General features: G+C 36.5%; 1 protein-coding gene across 3 annotated transcripts in view; it reads left to right on the top strand.

Moving 5' to 3' along the window:
- LOC149537074 (PLAC8 family protein) overlaps positions 1-16201 on the top strand; it is a 183655-nt gene extending 167454 nt beyond the window's left edge. For all 3 annotated transcript variants that reach the window (XM_089807020.1, XM_089807021.1, XM_089807022.1), the window contains one exon: positions 15779-16201. In XM_089807020.1, the coding sequence (XP_089663146.1) occupies positions 15779-15934 (156 nt within the window). In that variant the 3' untranslated portion in view covers positions 15935-16201. The remainder of the gene's footprint in view (positions 1-15778) is intronic.
- The last annotated feature ends 6302 nt before the right edge of the window (positions 16202-22503 follow it).

Raw genomic sequence — 22503 nt, 5'->3', positions numbered from 1 at the left:
TTGTACTTAATGGTACTTTCCTCAAGTTTCCTTTTCACTTGGTCATGTAATTCTTGGATTACATTGGCAAAATCCTCACCATCAGCACTCCTTGTCTCCATTTTACCTAGATTTCTTAGCTCATACACTCCTCTAGGATGCATACCATACAAGATTTGGAAAGGAAACATACCTGTACTCTTGTTAGGAGAATCATTATACGCAAACTCAGCTTGTGCAAGTACCAAATCCCATTGATTTGGGTGCATACTTGCTAAGCTTCGCAAGATGTTTCAAAGGCTTTTGTTGACTACTTCAGTTTGACCATTAGTTTGGGGATAGTAAGCTGAGCTAAAACTCAAAGTTGTGCCCAATTTCTTCCGTAGAGTCCTCCAAAAGTGTCCCATGAATTTAGTGTCTCGATCAGATACAATGCACCTGGGAAGTTCATGTAGTCCAACTATCTATTGGAAGAACAAATTGGCAATGTTTGTACCATTTGTTCTTGTACATGGAATAAAATGAGACTTCTTAGAAAACCTATGAACTACTACAAATATTGAATCATGTCCTTTCTAAGCTCTTGGGAGGCCAAGGACAAAGTCCATGCTGATTGAATTCCATGGTCTGTTTGGGATTGGTAGTGGTTGATATAAACCTTCATTCTAGCTACTTCCTTTGGCATGTTAACATACTTTACAGTTTTCTACAAATTTCTTGACATCATTTCCCATACTTGGCTAGTAATAGTGTGAACTCAATTGAGCTAGTGTCTTGTTTTGTCCAAAATGTCCTGCTAAGCTTCCATTGTGTTTCTCTTTCAATAGATTCTCTCTCATGGAACTTCTTGGAATGCAAAGTTTGTTACATTTGAATAGTAGACCCTTTTGTACCATGTATTCCACCCAAGGACTTCTATTACTACGAAGGAGATTTAAACAAGCTTCCTATGCTTCTTTGAAGTCCCTATCTTCCTTTTATACATCTCCTTCAAATCATCAAATCCCAATATACTTGAGATTCTTGCAAGATCAAACTTCTCCTGCTCAATGAATCTGCCACTTCATTAGATTGACCATTCTTGTGTTTTATGAAGAAAGTAAAACTTTGCAAAAACTCAAGCCATTGACATACCTTTGGTTAACTTATATTGAGTATTGCTAAATTGCAAAGCATGATTGTTAGTGAACGAAACAAATTCCTTAGGCATTGACATAATGCCTCCATTTTTTTAATGCTTGTATGACATAATAGAATTCCTAGTCATATGTTGAATATCTATTTTTTGCATCATTAAGCTTTTCACTGAAGTAAGCAATAGGCTTTCCATCTTGATGGAGGGAAACACCTATAGCAGTCCCATTGACATCGCATTCAACTTGAAAAGGCTTTTTAAAATCAGGCACAGACAAGATAGGCTCCTTTGTAACTTTCTTTTTAAGCATATGAAAGCTCTTATCAACTGCTTCTGTCCAATAGAATGTCTTTTTATCTCCCTTAATGGTATCCAATATTGGAGCACAAATCCCAAAAAAGTTCCTCATGAATTTTCTACAGAAAGTAGCCAACCCATGAAAACTTCTTACCTCGAAGATGTTCTTAGGAGTGACCCATTTGATGATTGCCTTTATCTTGTCCTTAGCCATCTTTAGTCCTTGTGAGATGACAAATTCCAAGTAAACCTATTCTGTCTTCAAGAAAGAACACTGTTTGAGATTGATCAGTAGCTTTTCTTCATGCAATTTATCTAATACCATCCTTAAATGTCTCAGATGTTCTTCCTTTGATGGACTATATACCAAGATGTCATCCAAGTATACTATGACAAACTTGCTTGTGAAATGTTTGAGCACCTCATTTGTAAAACACATGATAGTGCTTGGAGCATTAGTTAAGCAAAATGGCATAACTAGCTGTTCATAGAGGTTGTGGTTTGTCGTAAAGGTCGTCTTTCACTCATCACTTTCTCTAATTCTAATTTGTGTAATAACCCCAACAGGTTATAACTTCTTCAAACACCAAAAATCTTTATACTTCAGTGGTTTGACATTTCGTCAAACACTTTGCAAGCAAGCTCTGATACCACTGTAATGACCCTGCTCAATTCCGACCTTAGAATGCTGATTGAAGGCTCGAAGAATTTTGTCAAACACTTTGCATACAAGGGGTCATATGACTGATATAACTTTTCAGATTGCTGCAATAACTCTTGTTTCGATTTGCATCAAAGAGAATGCTTACAAAAAGAACTCTAGATTGTCTAAACAATGACCTAACATGAATGTGCAACTAATTTTGACAATATTCAATACAAATATGTGACTTAACTACTTGCAATATGCAGCTACAGCAACTAGTAATTATGACAAATACTTTGGATGCAACCTAATATGGCATTAATGCACTTACAACCAAGTGTCATTAACATAAACACTTAGTATGCAAAATTATAACATTATTTATGCCAAAAAGAGAACTTACAGCCAATTGATATTTTGTCAAACAATTGGAATGCAAACTAATAAGCTGATCATCAAACTTGGACAGTTCTACCACCTCCTTGTTGGGTTTGAGTAACACCCTTTTTACGAAGAGCGATTCACCCACTTTAGGTTCATCATTATAAGTGGTAGGTTCTTGTACATAATCCTTCTCTTCACCTTCAACAATGTGTGCACTCCTTTGACTTGTGGTAGGATTTTCTGGACACTCATAAGATCTATCTCCATATTTGTTCCATTTAAAACATTTTTGAAAAATTCCTCTACCTCTACCTCTTGAATAAGGTCTTCCTCTAAAAGAATCATTACCTTGATATGTCTGTTTTTGTTGATGTGAGCTGTTAGCTTCTTTATTTTGTACTTTCCATTGTCCTCTACCACTTTGTGCTCCTCTTCCTCTAAAACTTCGACTTTTCCCTCTTGAGCTTTGTGTTTGTTTCCTGGATAATTTCTCTTCAGCTTTTAGAGCATATTGGTATGCTTCCTCCACATTTCTAGGACAAAAAAGGTTAATTTCATCTTGAATATTATACTTCAGCCCATTGAGATATCTAGCTATTTAGCTAGATTGATAGACATTTGATGCAGTCATGTCTGCTCTGCTTCCAAATATGCTACATAGGCATTTCTATGAGGGCATGGTGGAAAGATTGACATTGGTATACCAACATTGTTATTGTAACTTATAAGTTTGTGCCAGGGTAATGATGGGTCTCTTTGCAGTTTTGTATGGTGCTTATGTTAAATCTTTGGTGACATTTGTTGTCCCCTTTTCTTGTTAAGTGACACATATTCTTGAATATTTGGTTTGCCATTATTGAGCTCAAGCTTTCCCACTTTGCCTGGTGTATTCTTTTCAAAGGCCCGCCTTTGCATTCTCGCTTGCAGCATATGGACATTCCTAACCCTTGTTGCATTTTTTGTGGGCAACCAAACTCTTTCAAACACCTCTTTTGGTTCTTCTGTTGTGCTAAATATTTGTTGAGTTGGACTCATGATTTCTTTGGCCAATTTGATCGGAACCATTTTCCTAGCATATGGCTTTTTGAGGGGATTCGCCTCGCACCCCCTCAACTTTACTAAGATCTGGAATGCTTTCAGGGTGAAGATCCTTTTTTATTTGTGGGAAGATTGGAATGTTCTATTTTCTCATAGATCCTGTTGATTTACATATTTTGCTTTTCATTAAAGCTTGTTTGTGAAATAATGTAATGCTTTAGATTCAAGCCTAGGCTAATAAAGTGGCTCTAGAGGTGGGCCACCTTTAGGAGCTTCTCGAGCATTAGGGAAATGCTTCTTGTATGGTTTCTAGAGTTGCTTTGATAGTTCTACCTCATGGTTGTTAATGTGACTGAACTTCCTTCAACCATGCTCAGACTTGGCCGTCCAAAGCTCCTTGTTGTAAGTTTGGTGGTTGGAGTGGCTTTGTGATGTAGGAGCATCTTGGGTGTAAGAGCAATCTTGCATCACCCAAAAATATTTTCTTTTCAGTCTTTTCTATTTTAACAAGAACTAGTAGATAGGGGGGTTGCTATTTCTGGGAACTTGCTATTTTTAGTAAGTTTGTCATACGAGCTCGGAATGTTCTTATTTTCTACATGAAGGTTCATTTTAGAGTTATAAGCCTATTATAAAAATCTCATTGGTCCAGCTTAAGTATCAAAGAAGTTATTGCGGATTTTGGGTGGAAAATTTAGGAGAAAAATTTTCAGGCTCACCATTGGAGGCCTTAGAGTACTCGGATGAGGTATGAAAACTTGATGGAAAGGCGCTTGCGCGATTCCAAGCCTATAGATCAAGAGCTAGTGTTTCCAAAAAGTGGTTATAATAGCCAATCAGAGCAACGGTTCAAGAGTTATGGCCTTCCAATGTTGGCCTACACGAAATATCTAAAATAATTGTCAGAGACGTATTTGACCAACTCTATATGTATTGTTAGGGTTTGTTGGCCTTAGGTATTAAGTTTGAATGTCTAGAACCTTCCTGGGTGGCATAAAATTGCCTATTTAAGAAAGACCCGAACATTTATAGAATAGCTTTCAGTGGTAGTTCGCAACTTAATCTTGCAGATTACTGTAATAAAGGCACCCATGTGGGTTAGCATATTGTACTTGTGAATTCTGTAATTTTGCATTTGCAACAATAATAAGAAGTCTATATTTTCTTCTTGCATTTGCTATTGTTTCTTTGTTTCTGTTATGGGTTTATGGTATTAAGGGGAGCACCCGTCATCACTTTGTCAAGTGGCACTCCGCCCCTTAGCTATGTAGGGGCTTTGCTTCCGAGCAGGGCTTGGGGAGTGCGGACTCGTTTACTGGTGGTAGTGGCTTGTTGGCTTCCAATAGTGATGGTCGGTGGCCCATTTCATCCAAATGGTTCCCCAAATTTGTGTTGGCTATGTCACTTACACTCGAAGACAAGGACAAAGAGAAGGTGACTACAACAGAAGAAGGGCTATCTGGAATGTCTCCGTTTTGGCGGTAATTTGATTTAATTAATTTAATTAATTAAGTTGTCCAAAATAATGAATATTTTATGAGGATGACTAATTAATTATTTTAATTAAATAAATAAGTGGTATTAAGTTAATTATCTATAAAGTTATCAAACAAATAAATATTAAAAAGGTAACTTTATATTTAATTAATTTAATAAAGTGACTTGAAATATATCTTATAAAGTCACTTAATAAATAAAATAAAAATAATGTTCTAGAAGTTTCTGGAGAAAGTGGAGAAAAATGATATATGGGTATCCTGGGCTTCATTCTCATCATCCAGTTTTTATCATTTCTCTTGACATCAGATTGTGAATACAATTACATGGTCTATTGCGAAGCCAAGGGTTTTAGATAGTCTATTGGTCTTTGGGAACAATACCTCCCAGTAGATTGCATAATTGAGGAAGTGAAAAATCTTCTGAAGGGTTGCACTTTGGAAGTGGTATTCAGCCATTTCAAGTTGAGCTTAATTTGTATACTCAGACTACCTGAGGGTTTGAGTTTTTTGAAAGAAGATCCGAAAAAGCAGTTTGGAAAAAAAAAAGCGAAAAAGTAGATCCGAAAAAAGCAAGTGAAAAAACAAATCAGAAAAAGTAAAGCAGAAAGGCAGCATTGGAGAGAATTATTACAGCCATCTACAATCAGGTTCCTTTGTATATTACATGCATTGTTCTTATCATTTAGATGCATATTAGGAGGTAAGGTTGCAGGTAAAAGTTGTAACAGATTTAAGCATTATTCATGCAGATGTAAGCCAAGACTCTTGGCCATTTCATACCAGCATTGTAGTTGACATTTAATGTGCAATAAATGAGACATAAATTGCTGGTCTGATGTAGTGTAATTGAATATGTATTTGTCATTCATGATCAGCTTATTAGTTTATATGCCAATTGTTTGACAAAATGTCAATTGGCTGTAGGTTCTCTTTTTGGCATAAATAATGTATAATTCTGCATCCCAAGTGTTTGTCAAAATTACTAGTTGCTGTAGCTGCATATTGCAAGTAGTTCCAGTCACATATATGCATTGAATATTGTCAAAATAAGTTGCACATTCAGGTCAGGTCATTGTTTAGTCAATTTAGAATCTTCTTGCAAGCATTCTTATTGATGCTAAGTGAAGGAAAGAGCCACCATAAAAGCAAACTGAAATTTTATATCAGTCATATGACCCTGGTATGCAAAGTGTTTTTTTGAACCTTTATCAGCATTTTGAGACCAGATTTGAGCAGGGTCATTACAGTGGTATCAGAGCGGTTTCCTGCCAGCCAGACTAGGTTATTTCAAAATGAATTCAATTATTAGTATGGCGTTAATAGGAGACAGGGATTTGGAAGAAAGAATGCACAATGCCAAGAAGAAATTAGATTGCCCATTTCAGTGAACAGAGGACCTTCTAAAGACTTTGGAGGAGTTGGAAAATTATTTAGGCAAGATTGATCAGTCAAAACCCGATGCTATACAAACAACTTTATCTCCAACATTTGGTTCGTTGGTTAAGCCCCGCTTATTGACACATCATGATGAGGTGATAAGACTTGCAACTCTCTCTTGCATTAGTGAAATTATGAGGATAATAGCTGGCCTTAATTCTTATGACGACCAGATTATGAGAGAGATACTTCACGCCATGGTAAAAAGCTTCAAAAAGTTGGACAACATCCAGGACCCTTATTTCACAAAAAGGGCAAGATTACTTGAAGTATTTGCAAGGTGTAGATTTGAAAACATTATGATGTCAATAGGTTGTATTGGTGACATTCGCAAGATGTTTAACACATTTTGGAATATTATGGATGAGTTTCAGCCCAGCAGTGTATTAGCATCGATGCATTCCATCATGTTCACAATCTTGTTTGAGGAGGGGGATGAAATTTTTAAACTTTCGGCAGAAGATTTTGGACAAAAAAGAGGAATGTGTCACCTATGGCATGTACTTGGTTAAAGAGCTTGATTGATAGGTCTAAGGATCGAAGTACTTTTCCTATGACAGGCAGAAACTTGTATGAGGAGTTTAACAGACATGCTGATTCGATACAGGGAGACATTAGCACATCTTCACAGGCAGAAGTGGTTACAAATGTTGTGCAGGTTGAGCCAGTTGCATCAGTAGGTGATATCACAGGCACACTGGACTGCATGATTGACACAGATAGTGATTCCAGTACAACTGGGTTGGATGAAGTTACAACAGTTGAGGATATTGTCATGTTTGAGGATAGTACGGTTGATCAGAAAGTGAGCATTCAGGACTTTGCAGAAAATGAGTATCAGGCACAGTTGGATGCTTCTTCGCATGAGATAGAGGCTAGTAGTTGTTCACGTGTTTTGGCAAGCTAGCTAAAGACAAAGAAAAAGGATATTGTCACGGCTTTATCTCATCATGATAGGATGTGTGGATTGATCGAGAATCACATTTGGATGATTCAACTGCAGGTTCTTGTGACGACTTACAGCAGATCAAGGAAGGCATGGAAGCAATGAAGGTAAGTTGCATACACCTACTTTCAGATCGCGATCATCTCCTTAATCTTGTAGGGATCTATTCAGATGCATTAAAGAAGAAGAAAGAGGAGGTTGATCGGCTTTTTCATGAGCTGGAGGATACTCAAAATTCCTTAGTGTGTACTCAGTTGGCTCTCCAAGATTCTGAGAGACATGTGGACGAGCTTGTCTTGAGGTGAGTTCAGTTCAGGAGTTAGCGCATATGGTAGGGACTCAATTTTCTTTTACAGTCAGGTCGCATGTTGATGATGATATGAGTATGTCTAGCATTCACACTCTGGATTCAGAGATTGTAGTGGGTATAGTAGATAGGTGCGTGAAGTCAATTGGTATTGTTCACATTACTCAGGTGAGGAGTTTACTTGAGTTGCCAGTTGATTTCTGTTCGTGGATTAGATGTTGGAATCCTTATCTCAGTACTTGGGATTGTTTTGACCGGAGATATCTATCATTCTTTGGTAGTAGTATCTGTTGCACTATCATGGACTTGATTAGTAGTTTACCAGGTGTAGTTCTCATCCATGCCAGCAGCTTGTTTGATGTTGGAATTAGTTTTTATACACCTGTGCTGGGCATTGCTCATGTATCCAGTCGACCATTCTTGTTGAAATGGGTTGATGATCCCTCAGATATGACAGAGTTTACAGAAGAGTTCCAGGATTTGATTATTATAGATGACACCGAGGAGGAGGTTGTGGACAGTGTTGAGGACTCAGTCTCTTCAGCGAGTTCCTTTGATACAGAGGTTTATGTTGATGCTTCAGTCACTCCATTTGATGATACGAGTTCAGTAGTTGGTCTGCAAAATTTGGATGGCAGTATTACAGATGATAGCTATTTTGAGGCTACTCCTTTGGACAATGTACCAAGGGTAGAGTATGGGAGTTCGACCAGCCAGCACAATCATGTGTCTAGTCAGCTGAGAGTTAGTGAGCGAGACATTGGTATCGCTTGCGAGCATTTCGATGCTACTCGTCAGTTGTTAGTAGTTTACGGATGGGGTTCTCCTACTAGTGATGAGCAAGGAGGCAGTTATCTTTCCTTGATAGAGATCCACTCTTTATGGGAGGCTATTTGGATTCTGAGATAGAATTATATGCAGTTGGTAGCTGACAAAGATTATCTTATGGAGTGCTGCAGTACAGCATATGACGCATTATTGGTCAAGGAAGATGAGGTGAGTGAGCTTACTCAGCAGCTCGAGGTGACTTTTGAGTTCCTTGAGAGTACACAGTTGGTTTTCGAGGAGTCACAATTTCATTTGGCTAAGGTGACCATGGAGTTAGAGCGACTTCAATCTTTACCAGATTCTGTATAGTCACAGACCGCGGTGTCTGGTGATCCGAGGATGTCCATGGTCAAGGTTGATGGAGGCAGTGGAGATGAGGATATATCTATCCTTGATACCAATATTGGCATGTTTGGTTCGTTTCCACTGGAGGCAGGATCAATTAAGTTGGGCTCTGCAGCTGAGCATGGTGGTATGTTTGACTTGGTGGTGGTCTCTACTATGGATGGCAAGGAGACTAGTGATGTTGTATCAGAGATCATGTGTGACGTTGGTGAGCCGGCAGTTGGCATGGTTCTTACTAGTGACACTACTCCCTTGGCAATATCTTCGGAAGTAGTAGTTAGTTCCGGCTTGGTTAGTGATCAGTTGCAGTGGGTTGCATCACTTGTGTATGGCAAGCTGTCGATTGAGGTTGCTTCTTTTAATCAGCATTATACTGCAAGGTATGTTCATCAGTTTGCATTGGACCCAGGTGTTGAGGACTTGATGGCCGTCAGATTTGGTTTGGGTTCTAGTTCTTGCTATCTATCATGTGATGACTATTCGCCATCAGCGATGCATGGGAGTTATGGTTATGAGACAGTGGCCGGTGATCTGCAGAGTTCTGTTGATTGCAGGAGTTGTATAGTATGTGGATTCTCCATATTGGGTACAATTTCATTCGGGGATGTTCACCATTGTTGCAGAGCTGGGTTGTACATTCCGCTTAGGCCAATGGAATGCGTTGGTGGTAATGAGTTGGTATGACAGAATGACAGATGGATTGAGCAAATGTTGCAAGAGTTGTTTGGCGATGACAAGGAAATTATGCAGTTCTTGTGGGATCTAGGTGGTGAATTGCTTGAGGTCAAGCAATTTCAAGAGGGGCGGACTGTAATGTCCCCGTTTTGGCGGTAATTTGATTAAATTAATTAAATTAATTAAGTTGTCCAAAATAATGAATATTTTATGAGGATGACTAACTAATTATTTTAATTAAATAAATAAGTGGTATTAAGTTAATTATCTATAAAGTTATCAAATAAATAAATATTAAAAAGGTAACTTTATATTTAATTAATTTAATAAAGTGACTTGAAAAATATCTTATAAAGTCACTTAATAAATAAAATAAAAATAATGTTCTAGAAGTTTTTAGAGAAAGTGGAGAAAAAGAATAAATAGGCATCCTGGGCTTCATTCTCACCATCCAATTTTTATCATTTCTCTTGACATCAGATTGTGAATACAATCACATGGTCTATTGTGAAGCCAAGGGTTTCAGATAGTCTATTGGTCTTTGGGAACGATACCTCCCAGTAGATCGCATAACTGAGGAAGTGAAAGATCTTCTGAAGGGTTGCATTTTGGAAGTGGTATTCAGCCATTTCAAGTTGAGCTTAATTTGTATACTCAGACTACCTGAGGGTTTGAGTTTTTTGAAAGCAGATCTGAAAAAGCAGTCCGAAAAAAGTAGATTTGAAAAAGCAGTCCGAAAAAGCAGATCCTAATAGTAGTTCGAAAAAACAAAGCGAAAAAGCAGATCCAAAAAAGAGAGTGAAAAAGCAGATCAGAAGAAGCAAAGCAGAAAGGCAGCATTGGAGAAAATTATTACAGCCATCTACAATCAGGTTCCTTTGGATATTACATGCATTGTTCTTATCATTTAGATGCATATTAAGAGGTAAGGTTGTAGGTGAAAGTTGTAACAGATTTAAGCATTATTCATGCGGATGTAAGCCAAGACTCTTGGCCATTTCATACTAGTGTTGTAGTTAACATTATATATGCAATAAAGGAGACGTAAATTGCTGGTTTGATATAGTGTAATTGAATATGTATTTATCATTCATGATCAGCTTATTAGTTTGCATGCCAATTGTTTGACAAAATGTCAATTGGCTGTAGGTTCTCTTTTTGGCATAAATAATGTATAATTCTGCATCCCAAGTGTTTGTCAAAATTACTAGTTGCTGTAGCTGCATATTGCAAGTAGTTTCAGTCACATATATGCATTGAATATTGTCAAAATAAGTTGCACATTCATGTTAGGTCATTGTTTAGTCAATTTAGAGTCTTCTTGCAAGCATTCTTATTGATGCTAAGTGAAGGAAAGAGCCATAAAAGCAAACTGAAATTTTATATCAGTCATATGACCCTTGTATGCAAAGTGTTTTCTTGAAGCTTTATCAGCATTTTGGGATCAGATTTGAGCAGGGTCATTACACTATCCTTTCCAGAAATCAACTTAGACCCTGCTCATGTATGGGTAAAAAGGATGGCTGATATCCATCACCACTGGCCTTTGGTGCTACTCTTGCCACTTAAGTGGCTTTTATTTGTGTAAATTCCTCTCTGGTCTTTGCTTGTCTTTTCTGATCCGGGCTCTGCATGTGTTTTTATTTCTTCAGGTTCTGCCTGTTTGACTACTATTGGTTGATCTTGTATCCCCTTGCCTTTTTTTTGTGAATAGTGTACTTCATTATATATTAATGAAAACTACTACACTATTTATCAAAAATGTGTGTCTATATCCCTGTAATAAAGGAGTTTCCCATGTTCTTATGTAGTTGATTCAAATACGTACCTAACTCTCTACATTGAAAAGCTGATCGGCAAGAAGTGGAAACATTTAGAAGAATCTGGTATTTACTGGCATATAAACTATTATTCAATAATGGGTTCACCAGTAGTTTGATTCTGTACTATATTGCGAGGCAAATCAAACGATTTCACTGTTACAACATTGAATATGATGTGTACATTAACACTATGGGTTGTGCTGAAGAAGAACAAAATGGCCCGTGGATTCCATGAGCATATATTCTTGCCTATACAATGCAAATTAATAAATTATTTTCCTCTTAAAAAGGATAAGATTGAAGAAAAAGAAAATGATGTTCACCTGAGTTACTATGGTAAGTTGAATGTCCCCAGGTAAACGATTGAAAGCATAAAATTTTGTGCCAATTAAAACAACAGTAGTGTACTGGACAAACATAAATTAATGTAACTAGAAGAAAATATTGAGGTTCTAAAATAAAGATAAACTTAGAATTGACATTCAAGAAAAGAGAGTTGAGAGATGATAAAATCAGATATAGTGCCCTTCGATAGTTTTAGGATTATATATTGAAAGTTTTAGGATTGTCTCAGAGGTGCATATTTGATTTGTTAGGAACTCTGTGGAGGTATGATTCAATACAAATACAGGCTTTGTTGATTCTGGGTAACCAGATTCCTTTGTTACTGAAAAAAATGAACATGTGAGAAATTCCCGTTTGAATTTAGTCATCATTTTCTTTCCGATGTTACATATGTAACCTGAATAATAATTATCATGTCGAGTTTAGTTATTCTATTATTGCACAACTGTAATGCTATCACATACCTCCTCTACTTGCTTGTCAAACTATTTTCCTCCAGCTTGCAGAAAAGTTTATATTGTTTAGGGATAAAATTAATTCTTTATAACTGCAGTTTATGATAAAAACGTGAAACAATTCGCTGGGGTATGCTGTTGTCTGACAAACATCACAGATGAAAAGAATGAAGTGGCTCAAAAATTTGGTGTAAGGAGGGAGCTAGAAACAGGGGACATTTGTGAAAGTGAAGTTTTTGCTAATTTTCCATACCTAGATGAATAGGGCAGGGTGGGACAGAATTGAAAATTTTGAAATTCTTCCCTCCATCCCAAGTATAGTTTTTCTGATTTACAAGAGGTGTACTTTACATGTTGGAAAAAACATAATGGCAAACAAACAAAAACAGCAGGTTTTAAAACTAACTTATATATAAGCAGAAGGAAACTGTAGTACGCATCATAGGCTGGTTTTCCTAGTGGGACTATTGCCAAGCATGGTGATCTTCACAAGGATGATATCACTGATGTCCACATGAGAGAGTTTTAGTAGCAGTTGGTTTTGGTATTATTGGACAAAATTGAAAAGGGTCTTCACCAGCCTCCACAGGCATGACTTCGAGCATAGATCTTTTAACAAGAAAGGAAAAGACACAGAAAATATGCACAAATCCATGCTCCGTCGAGATGTGTCCCTTGGGCTTCTAGGCCTGCCCTGTTTTTGATATGGTACAGGGACATGAGATGACATTTTGCCATCCCCAATGGCATTTAAAAAAGTTCCAAAAAAAGGACTGTCCCCAAGACATCACTTTGGAAGCAGCAGGCTATGGGGTATGACTAGAAATCCCCGGGATGGCTAGAAGTCCTCTACTCATCCTGGGGACATTTTTCTGTCCCCTGTGGCTCAAGGCATTTTTGGATTGCTAGTGTTGAAAATAAGGCATTTTTTAATTTGGAAAAAGGCTGGCTGGCCCACAAGGACATCCAAACCACATTTAGCAATATCAAAACCTAATATAAGAAATAAATAATCAAAAAAAAGAAAAAAATCATTTCCACATTTCCAAAGGAGAAGAGCAACAGGAGCATTTGGTCAAAAGAGTGAACAAGAGTTGAATAGGGAGGTTAGGTTATCAAATATACTTGATTTAGACTCTTAAAAATTGGACCTAAACCATAACCTTACTGCAAACCCGTCCCCAATCCCAACCCTGACCCTGACCCCGAAACTCTGTGGAGCATAGGTACATGAAGGCAATAAATTCTGTTCTCACAAATAACACTCATCTTACACCTCATTCTTTTAGGGGGTTTGTCTTATATATTTCAGGTTTACATTTGTACATTGTTGGGAATCATGTTTTGTATGCACTTTTAAGCATGTTTTATCCAAATCATATTGCAGCGAAGGTTTAAAAAAACAATGGCCTGTTTGTAAGTGCAGATGTATCACTAACCATGCAAAGTATATTGCAACAATCTTGCATGATGTGAAAGAAAGTGAATGACTATTGCATTTAAACATCTACATACCATTTTTGACAATGAAACTAAAATACCATATTCTCTAAGACCTTGAAAGTCAAGTAGCTATGTTTGTCTAGCATGCACCCCTGGGAAGGTTGACAAGCAGCGTCCTTCGCGGGGGTTTGGAGTAAAGCCGGTTATGGAGTTGAGGAGTAGCAGCTTGCATTAGGTTTCTTGTCACGACACAGGGAAGGTTCAAGCGGCGGATTCCCAAGTGCAAATCAAGGGCTGCAGAGCTAGACAAACTTTCATGGTGGACACCTGTTGTTTTCTGCAACACCAAATCTTTACTGTTTTCGAAACTTGCGAGTAATTTGAAAGAGCTTGGATACTTTTTTTTTTTGTGACTGCTTAGGGTTGTAGTTTGTAACATGAGGACCAATTTTTTTTTTTTTTTTCAAATTTTATTTTAAAACATCGACTTTCCACTAAGCTGTCAAGTGGCTTGTCTGGGAATCTCAATGTGGTCAGGAGATGCTTGGTAAGCACCTGAACATCTCAGGGACATTCTAAAGCCTTGAGGGCATCTCCAAATCAGTGGGACATCTTGGAAGTGCCCCATGTATGTGAGAATAAGAAGATGGTATTCGAATGTTCGACACAAATCATGTGTCTCCAGAAACTTTCATCCTTGATTTTGGGTGGAGGGGGTTGGGAAGGGGGGCGCGCATCACTGTAGAACAAGGGGCCAAAGTCATGCATTACAGGTCATGAGAGATGTGGACTTCAAAGTCAATCACTGATGTAAATTTGCTTGAATTTAACATCTGTTATATATTGCATATCAAAGACTAGTGATAGGAAGTCAGACAACTAAATATTTGATCTACCAAAACCAAATTACTCATCAAATTTCCCAATATATATGTCCTTTATGGGATAAATTAAATCATCCTCGAGGACAGCAGCGGGATAGTACTTTGACCTGAAGGCATACATTTACATGACATGGTAGAAAAGGACTGCAAAGTCGTTCATCCACACCAATTTAAATTCAACATTTGTTAAGATAGTGTATATCTGTTAAGCCTATAACTAGAAGGTGTAGCCTATTTAGAGACGAATTGCTTTCGCAATAACTTCTATCTGATATCTTATGGTAAATTTCGTTGCTTATTTAGTTCTTTTAATACCAGAAAGTATCATACATACATGATAACAGCCTTTGCATGTTCATTAATGTTCGTAATATAAGAGAAAGTGTATTAATCTAGTTTTTGGGGTAATATTATCATCTTGAACACGTTTTCCAAAGAGAAGCAAATTGTCCGAGCTTCTTGACTAATGCAATCGTTTTATTGTTAAGTTTTATGCGAGCCCTTTAGGCCTAAATCAAATATGAAGTACAAATAAAATAGTCGGTCTTCTAAATAAACAACTCACAGGGAAGGAACTACTTTGAGTTTGATATATGATATATTTAGTTAGTTTGAATTATATGCCAACTGTTATATGTGATTTTATGTCCAAAGTTTACCCTTGACGTTGAGATTGTAAACAGTAAATTTCACGAACTGAACTGTAATCTTGTCTTCGAGTTGCGTAATTTGAGCGCATCAGTACCATTTTAATCGAGCTGATAAATTGCTTTGCATTCATTTATATGTCACAGTCATGAAAACTTATCAGGCAAAGGAAATCTGTGCTGCTTATAGCATCCTGACTACTTGCTGCTTTTGGTGCAAGCAGTTAAGTCGTTCAAGATTTAATGCTCATTTGTTTCTCAAAAATAGATAATGGACAAGTTATCTTTTGATGGCAACTTTTAATTTTGTGATTTATTTCATATCAAAATTCTTGAGATCTCAGAGGTTTGAACCAGCGAAAATATGTTTACCCAAAGCGAATGATATATGGCGATAAAAAATTTCATGCTACTAGCATATTGGTTTATTTTGGAACATTGTAATGTATACAATTTTATTCTAGCTTGGTGTTTTCCAAATATATTTCCGCAAGAATGAAAGGCCACGGCATGAGCACGGTGTATGCGGCTGTAATTGGCATTAAAGACTCAGTTATTAGTCATAAATTGCTTCATGCCAAAATGTGACTACTTTTGTGCTCAAACTTATTTAATGGTCAATGCTTTGTTCTTCCTCCTAATGGTATATGTTTATTTTCTTCTAGGAGGCACCGTGCGGAGATTTTGTTACACATCTATTCTGCCATATGTGTGCAATTTGTCAGGAGTATAGAGAAATTCGTGAGCACTCAGATGGATTTAATTTGTCCACTTTAAATGCGCCACCTGTTCAGACTATGAATGCTTTTCCTGAAGGTTAAGTTACTTTGACAAATGTGGATGATTGTTCAACACTACACTAGTCATTCTTGTTGGAATGCAAGTGTATATATAATGTATTTGTAAAGGACTTTTGTTCATTCTAGTTATTTAAAATGGGACTCACGTTTCTCTTACGCTGGGTTCAGGGGTTTTTATACAAGGCAATTTGTGGTTGTAAATTATGTTGTTGATTAGTGTAGAAATAAACCACTTGATAACCACTTGATTTTAACTTAATTGATCATTTGACAAGTCTTGTTTTGTTTTTTTGTTAGTTGAATTCTTTTGTTGTGTAGCTGTTGGACTGCTAATTTTCATGCTTGGGTTTTGTTGTCTTGTTCAGTTCTATTGCTCTATTGTTTTGTCTTTCTTCTTATAGGAGAGATTGGACCTTCAAATTTCCATTTATCTTAATCAAAATATTACTTATCAGTTTCAAACTTTCAAAGTGACCAGTTTTTTAAAACAGTAATCGTGTTTAATGTATAAGATATTACTAGCCTACATTGTTTCTCCCACCATATCGAGTGATGCTCAAAGTTAATTTCTAATCAGTACAAATACGTTGATTCAAATTGCAGTCCGACTCTACACAAGGAATTAATTGCTTCGCAGTTCAGATTTTGGGGCTAGATGCATTGTTTTGATCAGTTAAAATATTGTATTTCTGAAAATGTTAGTAGAGTTGAGACAGTAGAAATGAGTGCACGAAGAAATAAATGACGGAATCAACGAGGACAATATCGTTCACGTTCACATTTATCCCAATGTAGCAATGATATAACCCATTAGCTGACCAACAGACACAAGCTACATATTATCACTCAAAAGTGCATGTCGAAAAAAGATTAAAAACGACAATTCGTTAGGCATCACTATGCTTCCATTTGGGAAAATATTATTAGTTACATGAACTCTTCTTATGAAAGGGTTAAGCTTAAAGCACATTTGAATTTTAAATAGATGTGGATGTGCAATTCTCCATCTCCATATGGTGTAGGCATTTATTTAGAAAATCATATTGATAGTGTGCTTTTCCAGTTATTAGTTTCTATAGGAAACTATAGCATTCATTGTAATGCTAGTTTTTAATGAAATGCTAGTTTTTAATGAAATGCTAGTTTTTAATGAAGTTGTTCAATCATGACTAGTTATTTTTCAAAAACTTTCCATTCTATATAGTTCTATGTAGTTTCAGATTTTATTAATTTTATCATAGAACATTTATGTCTAATGCTATTGGTTGCAACCTACTACTGTATAAGAAACTATAGCATTCATTGTAATGCTAGTTTTTAATTAAGTTGTTCAATCATGATCATTTATTTTTCAGAAACTTTCCATTCTATATAGTTCTATGTAGTTACAGATTTTATTAATTTTATTATAGAACATTTATGTTTAATGCTGAGAGAATGAAAAGGTGGCTTCCCATTATTATCTCAGAAGAACAAGGTGGTTTTGTTGCTGGCAGACAAATTTTGGATGGGGTGGTTATTGCTACTGAGGCTATTCACTCTATGGCTACTTCAAGGGAGAGAGCCATGTTTGTTAAGCTGGATATGGCTAAGGCCTACGATAGAGTTAAATGGAGCTTCATAAGGAGTATTTTTCTTTCTTTTGGATTTAGCTCTGACTGGGTGAGTTGGACTATGAGTTGTGTTACTTCTGCCTCTTTTTCTTTTCTTATTAACGGTCAACCTTCTCAACTATTTGGTGCTTCTAGAGGCCTCTGCCAGGGTGACCCTCTCTCCTCATATCTATTCATCATCATGGTTGAAGGCTTGGGCAGATTCATTAAGCATCAGGTGTCCCAAAATTCTATTCAAGGCTGGCGGTGGGGTAATGGCTTACCTTCTCTTTCCCATCTTCAATTTGTTGATGATTCTGCTCTTGCCGGTCTTGCTAGGATCAAGGAAGCTGAAGTCTTTCGACATGCTTTGGACATTTATTTGGCAGCTTCAGGCCAGAAAGTTAATGAGCACAAATCTTCCATTTACTTTTTTAACACTCCTGATTCTATTCAGCACAGGATTGTTGGTATCTTACAGTTTCAGATTGGGTCACTTCCTTTGACTTATCTTGGCATTCCTATTGCTGTTTCCAGGCAACCACGTCTCTTGTGGCAAAATTTGATTATCAAGCTTCAGGATAAGGTAAATCATTGGACTCATAGATGGCTTTCTATTGCTGCCCGGGTTACTCTTCTTCAAGCTGTTATCCAAGCTCTTCCTACTTATAGAAGCATGGTTCAGGCTGCACCTATTTACTTTCTCAAGGAGTTTGATTCTCTTTCTCGACAATTCCTTTGGAGTGGTAATTTGCGTAGTACTAAATGGAGCTTGGTTAATTGGGCAACTGTTTGTAGGCCTAAAAAAGAGGGTGGTCTTAATCTTCGATCTGCTCTCTTGAGTAGTCAAGCTCATTAATATTTTCATGGAGTTGATCCTTGCTCTGTTTTTGCACTTCCTCTTGAAGGTCGTGGCTCAATGGTTTGGCATACTTTGAAGACAGGTGCGATGTTGGTAAAGAGGGGTCTATTCTGGATATGTAAAGGAGGTTCTCAAGCTTTGTTTTGGTCCGATGCTTGGGATGTATTCCCTTTCATTTTATCCATATACCCTCATCTTCAGCCCCTTTGTGACTCTTTTCTTGCCGCTGGATGGGATAAAGTGGCTCACTACAAGACTCCTTATCAATTGGGACCTGTTGTTGGTTACAGATGGAAGCATTCTTTTGATTGGCCTCCTGGTGGTACAGACATGGATTGTCAGGAGCTTTCTCAAATTCTGGCCTCTAGAGAGTGTTCTTCTTTGCTTGGTCCAGATGTTTTGGCTTGGGGCGGTACCTTGTCTAGTAAATATCATGTCTCTGCTGGGTATCAGGAGATAACTAGACAATTATTTGGGGATGCTGAGGTCCTTTGGTGGAAGCAAGTTTGGAATAAAGTTTCTTGGTCCAAGTGCAATTTTTTCATGTGGCTAGTGGCTCACAACCGTTGTCTTACCTGGGATAATTTTTGTAAACGTGGATTTCAGGGCCCCTCTTATTGTGTTTTGTGTGGTCATAGAGAGGAGTCTGTCTCCCATCTGTTCTTCCATTGCTCCTATTCTAGTCAGATATGGCACCTTTGGTGGAGTGCTTGGGGTTGCTTTTGTCGGCATGCTTCCTCTTTGCCTGAGTTCTGGGCCCGCTTGGGTAGTGCTCCCTCCAAGTCTTCTTCTCTCCATGCTGCTTGGATTGCTGGCCCATCTTTCATGCTTTGGCATATCTGGTTGGAGAGGAATCGTCGCATATTCCAAGATGTTCGGCTTGGTGTTTTGCATCTTTGGTGGAAAATATCACATTCTCTTCAGAAAACTATTCTTGTGAAGTGTGAGCTTGATGGGGGTATGGATCCAGTTGATCTTGCTATCTGTAATTGCCTCAATTTTCATCTTCAGGATGGGGCGGTAGCTCATAGGTTTCCTTCTATGTCTAGGCAGCTTCACCATCAGAGGAAGGGTCGGGTTAATCGGGATGGGCACTGGACGACTCCTTGTGAAGTTCTAAAAATTAACACTGATGGTTCTTCCCGTGGGAATCTTGGCCCTGCTGGTATTGGCAGAGTGGCTCGTTGTAGTTCTGGGGATGTTAAATTTTTCTTCTTAGTTCATAAGGGTGATTATACTAACAACCTCATGGAAGCTCAGGCTATTTTATATGCTGTGGAACAGTGTTGCTTGCGGGGATGGAATAAGATTATCTGTGAGTCTGATTCCCAGGTGGTGGTGAACATGCTTTTTTTGCAAGAGCTTGAGGATTTTAGTTGGCAGCTGGCCACTGTTGTTAAGCAGATTATTCTCTTCTCGAACTCTTTTCAGTTCATTAGGTTCACGTATATTCCTCGTGAATGGAACAAAACTGCTGATTGTTTAGCCAAATGGGCTTCTAGTCATGATCCGGGTTGAAATATTAGGGATAGGAGGCAACTGTCCTTTGACATGGTGCAAGAATTTGATGATCTTGTTGCTCAGGATCGAGCTCCTTGTTGAGCTCTCCTTGTTGTATTCCTTTCTGTCTTAATAAATTTTTACCCCTCTTTTTCAAAAAAAAAAAATGTTTAATGCTATTGGTTGCAAACTACTACAGTCATGAGGGAGCTTTTATATTTTTGTTTCCAAATAAGACAATTCATGCAATAAAATAAATAAGTGAGACAATATATTTATAGGTGAGAAAATAAATTTGACAAGATGTGAATATCTTTGTATATTCTGTCACATCTTATCTTGAGAAATTAAATGTTTATTTACATGTTACAGGTCATGAAATGTTTTATCTGGGTGTTTGTTATTATTATTTATTTTGCAATGGAATATGGTTAAAATAGAGGAAGTGCAATATGAGATTATGTAAATGTGAGATAAGGAAAATTATTTTTTATTAGTGAAATGTTATATTTAAAAATGAAAATAAGGTGAAAAGTGCATACATGTTCAAGTAGAATAATAAAGAAGATTGGATTTTTTAATTTTAATTTTTTAATTTTTTTTGCATATGTACTAAGAAAATAAAATAGTTTAACTAATTAAAATATTTTTATCATAGATTAAAGTTTTATTTAAAAGCGAATTGCAAATGGATTTTTTGTTGCAAGAGAAAATTATTTTTTCACTTTGAAGATTAAATGTGAAAACAAAGAATGTAATTTCAAAATTTTATTTTTATAGAGTTTCCATATATTGACATTTTAAACATAGACTAAAAATCTACCATTTTTTCACTAAGGCACAACTAAAGATACACAGTGACTCTTATTTTATAACATGAAATAAATAAAAGATTTGATTTTATGAAAGCCATAGAATGCTAATAAAGATATTTCAATGTTAGAGAGTTCTATTTGTTAGACACAGAATTTTGCTATGATAAAAAAAATCAAAACTTAATTGTATTTTGTTCAGCAAGATTCATTACATAAATAAAGTAGTCATTTAGCAGTTCAACTGCTATTTAATAACTACCAAAATTGAAATTTATAACTTAATTCTATAACCCTAATGATTAATACATTAACATCCCCACCTTAATCGGAAAGGGTTACATGAAATTAAGAGTATTCTGAACTCTTGGAACTTTGAACTCAACTATAAACATTTGCTGGTTGATTTGAATCATCTTTTGAAATCTTGTACTTGTGATGTGATATAAAATCCATTTGAACTTGTAGGGTTCAAAATTTTATACTTAAGCATGTTGTACATTGTTGGACTTTAGATTTATATAATGAGCCTATTGCTTTGATAGGTCTCAGTTTGAGACTTATTTTGTCCCATTGTAATTAGCACACTTTGGGTGCATAATATCTGAAAATAGCACACATTGGGTGCAATGAACTTGTATTGTTCATTTTACAATTTGAAAAGAGCACACATTGGGTGTTATGGACTTGTTTGTCTATATTACAATTTGATAAGAGCACACATTGGATGCTATAAAATAACACACACTAGGTGTTATGAATTATTTTGTGGGTGTAATGAAATATTTTGTCCATATGAAAATTTGATAATAGCACACATTAGGTGCAATACAATAACACATTGGGTGTTGTGTATTTGTCCATTTGAATTTGAGTCTAGAACTCACTTGAACTTGAATATGAAATTGCATTCACTTGAACTTGAACTTGGAACAAACTTGAACTTGAATTTGAAATTGCATTCACTTGAACTTGAATTTGAAATTGCATTCACTTGAACTTGAATTTGACATATAAGAATATCCTTCTCTTGACAGATGAGAGGAAATGAATTCATGTCATAAGAAATTGGATAAGATACCACATTTTTATCTTCATTGCTAGGTGGAGTGCATCAGTATAGACCACAAATTTTATGTCCAACATTAAAAAAGTTATTTTTATCTCATCAATCTAAGATGAAATGCATACTTCTTATTTCAAGAATAGGATGAAGAAAATATACCTATCCTTGTTCCTTGATCACTAACAAGCATATAATTAACCATGTATCTAATGCATGAAGACACTATCAAACACATTAAGATAATTCATTTTCCTTCTCTGTAATTGTATTTGTACTTCCAAGGCTTTTCCCTTATAGATTCTTTGAGCTCTCCACACTAGAAATCTATCAAATCTTCTGCTATATATTATTGATAGTGTTACCCTACCATCCTGTAGATTGTGAGAAATCCATTTTTTTTAACACATTGGCTGAGTTTATTCAAACATTTAATAGGTGCTTTCAATAGTCACAAGAACAATATCTTCTCTGTGTTTGAAAGCACATAAACATTCTCAATGTTTTAGATGTTTCCAAGGAACTTTACCAAGATTGGAGGAAACCAAAAGTTATCACTGGTGTGTCAACATTTGATGATCAATATATATCGATGCATTCCATCTACTAATAAAAAAAGATACTATGAAAGAAAACAAAATATGTCGTTTGGCCAAAGATTTAATCACATTACCATTCAATTTATGAACCCAAACCAATTCTGTATGCCTATACACAATTGTTATTTTGTCTTTATAGTTGTAGGTGAAAATGATTGCCTC

This window comes from Cupressus sempervirens, chromosome 10, assembly GCF_028749045.1.
Source record: "Cupressus sempervirens isolate cs-2001-9-10 chromosome 10, ASM2874904v1, whole genome shotgun sequence".
NCBI lineage: Eukaryota > Viridiplantae > Streptophyta > Pinopsida > Cupressales > Cupressaceae > Cupressus > Cupressus sempervirens.
This window is presented reverse-complemented; position numbering and strand designations above follow the sequence as displayed.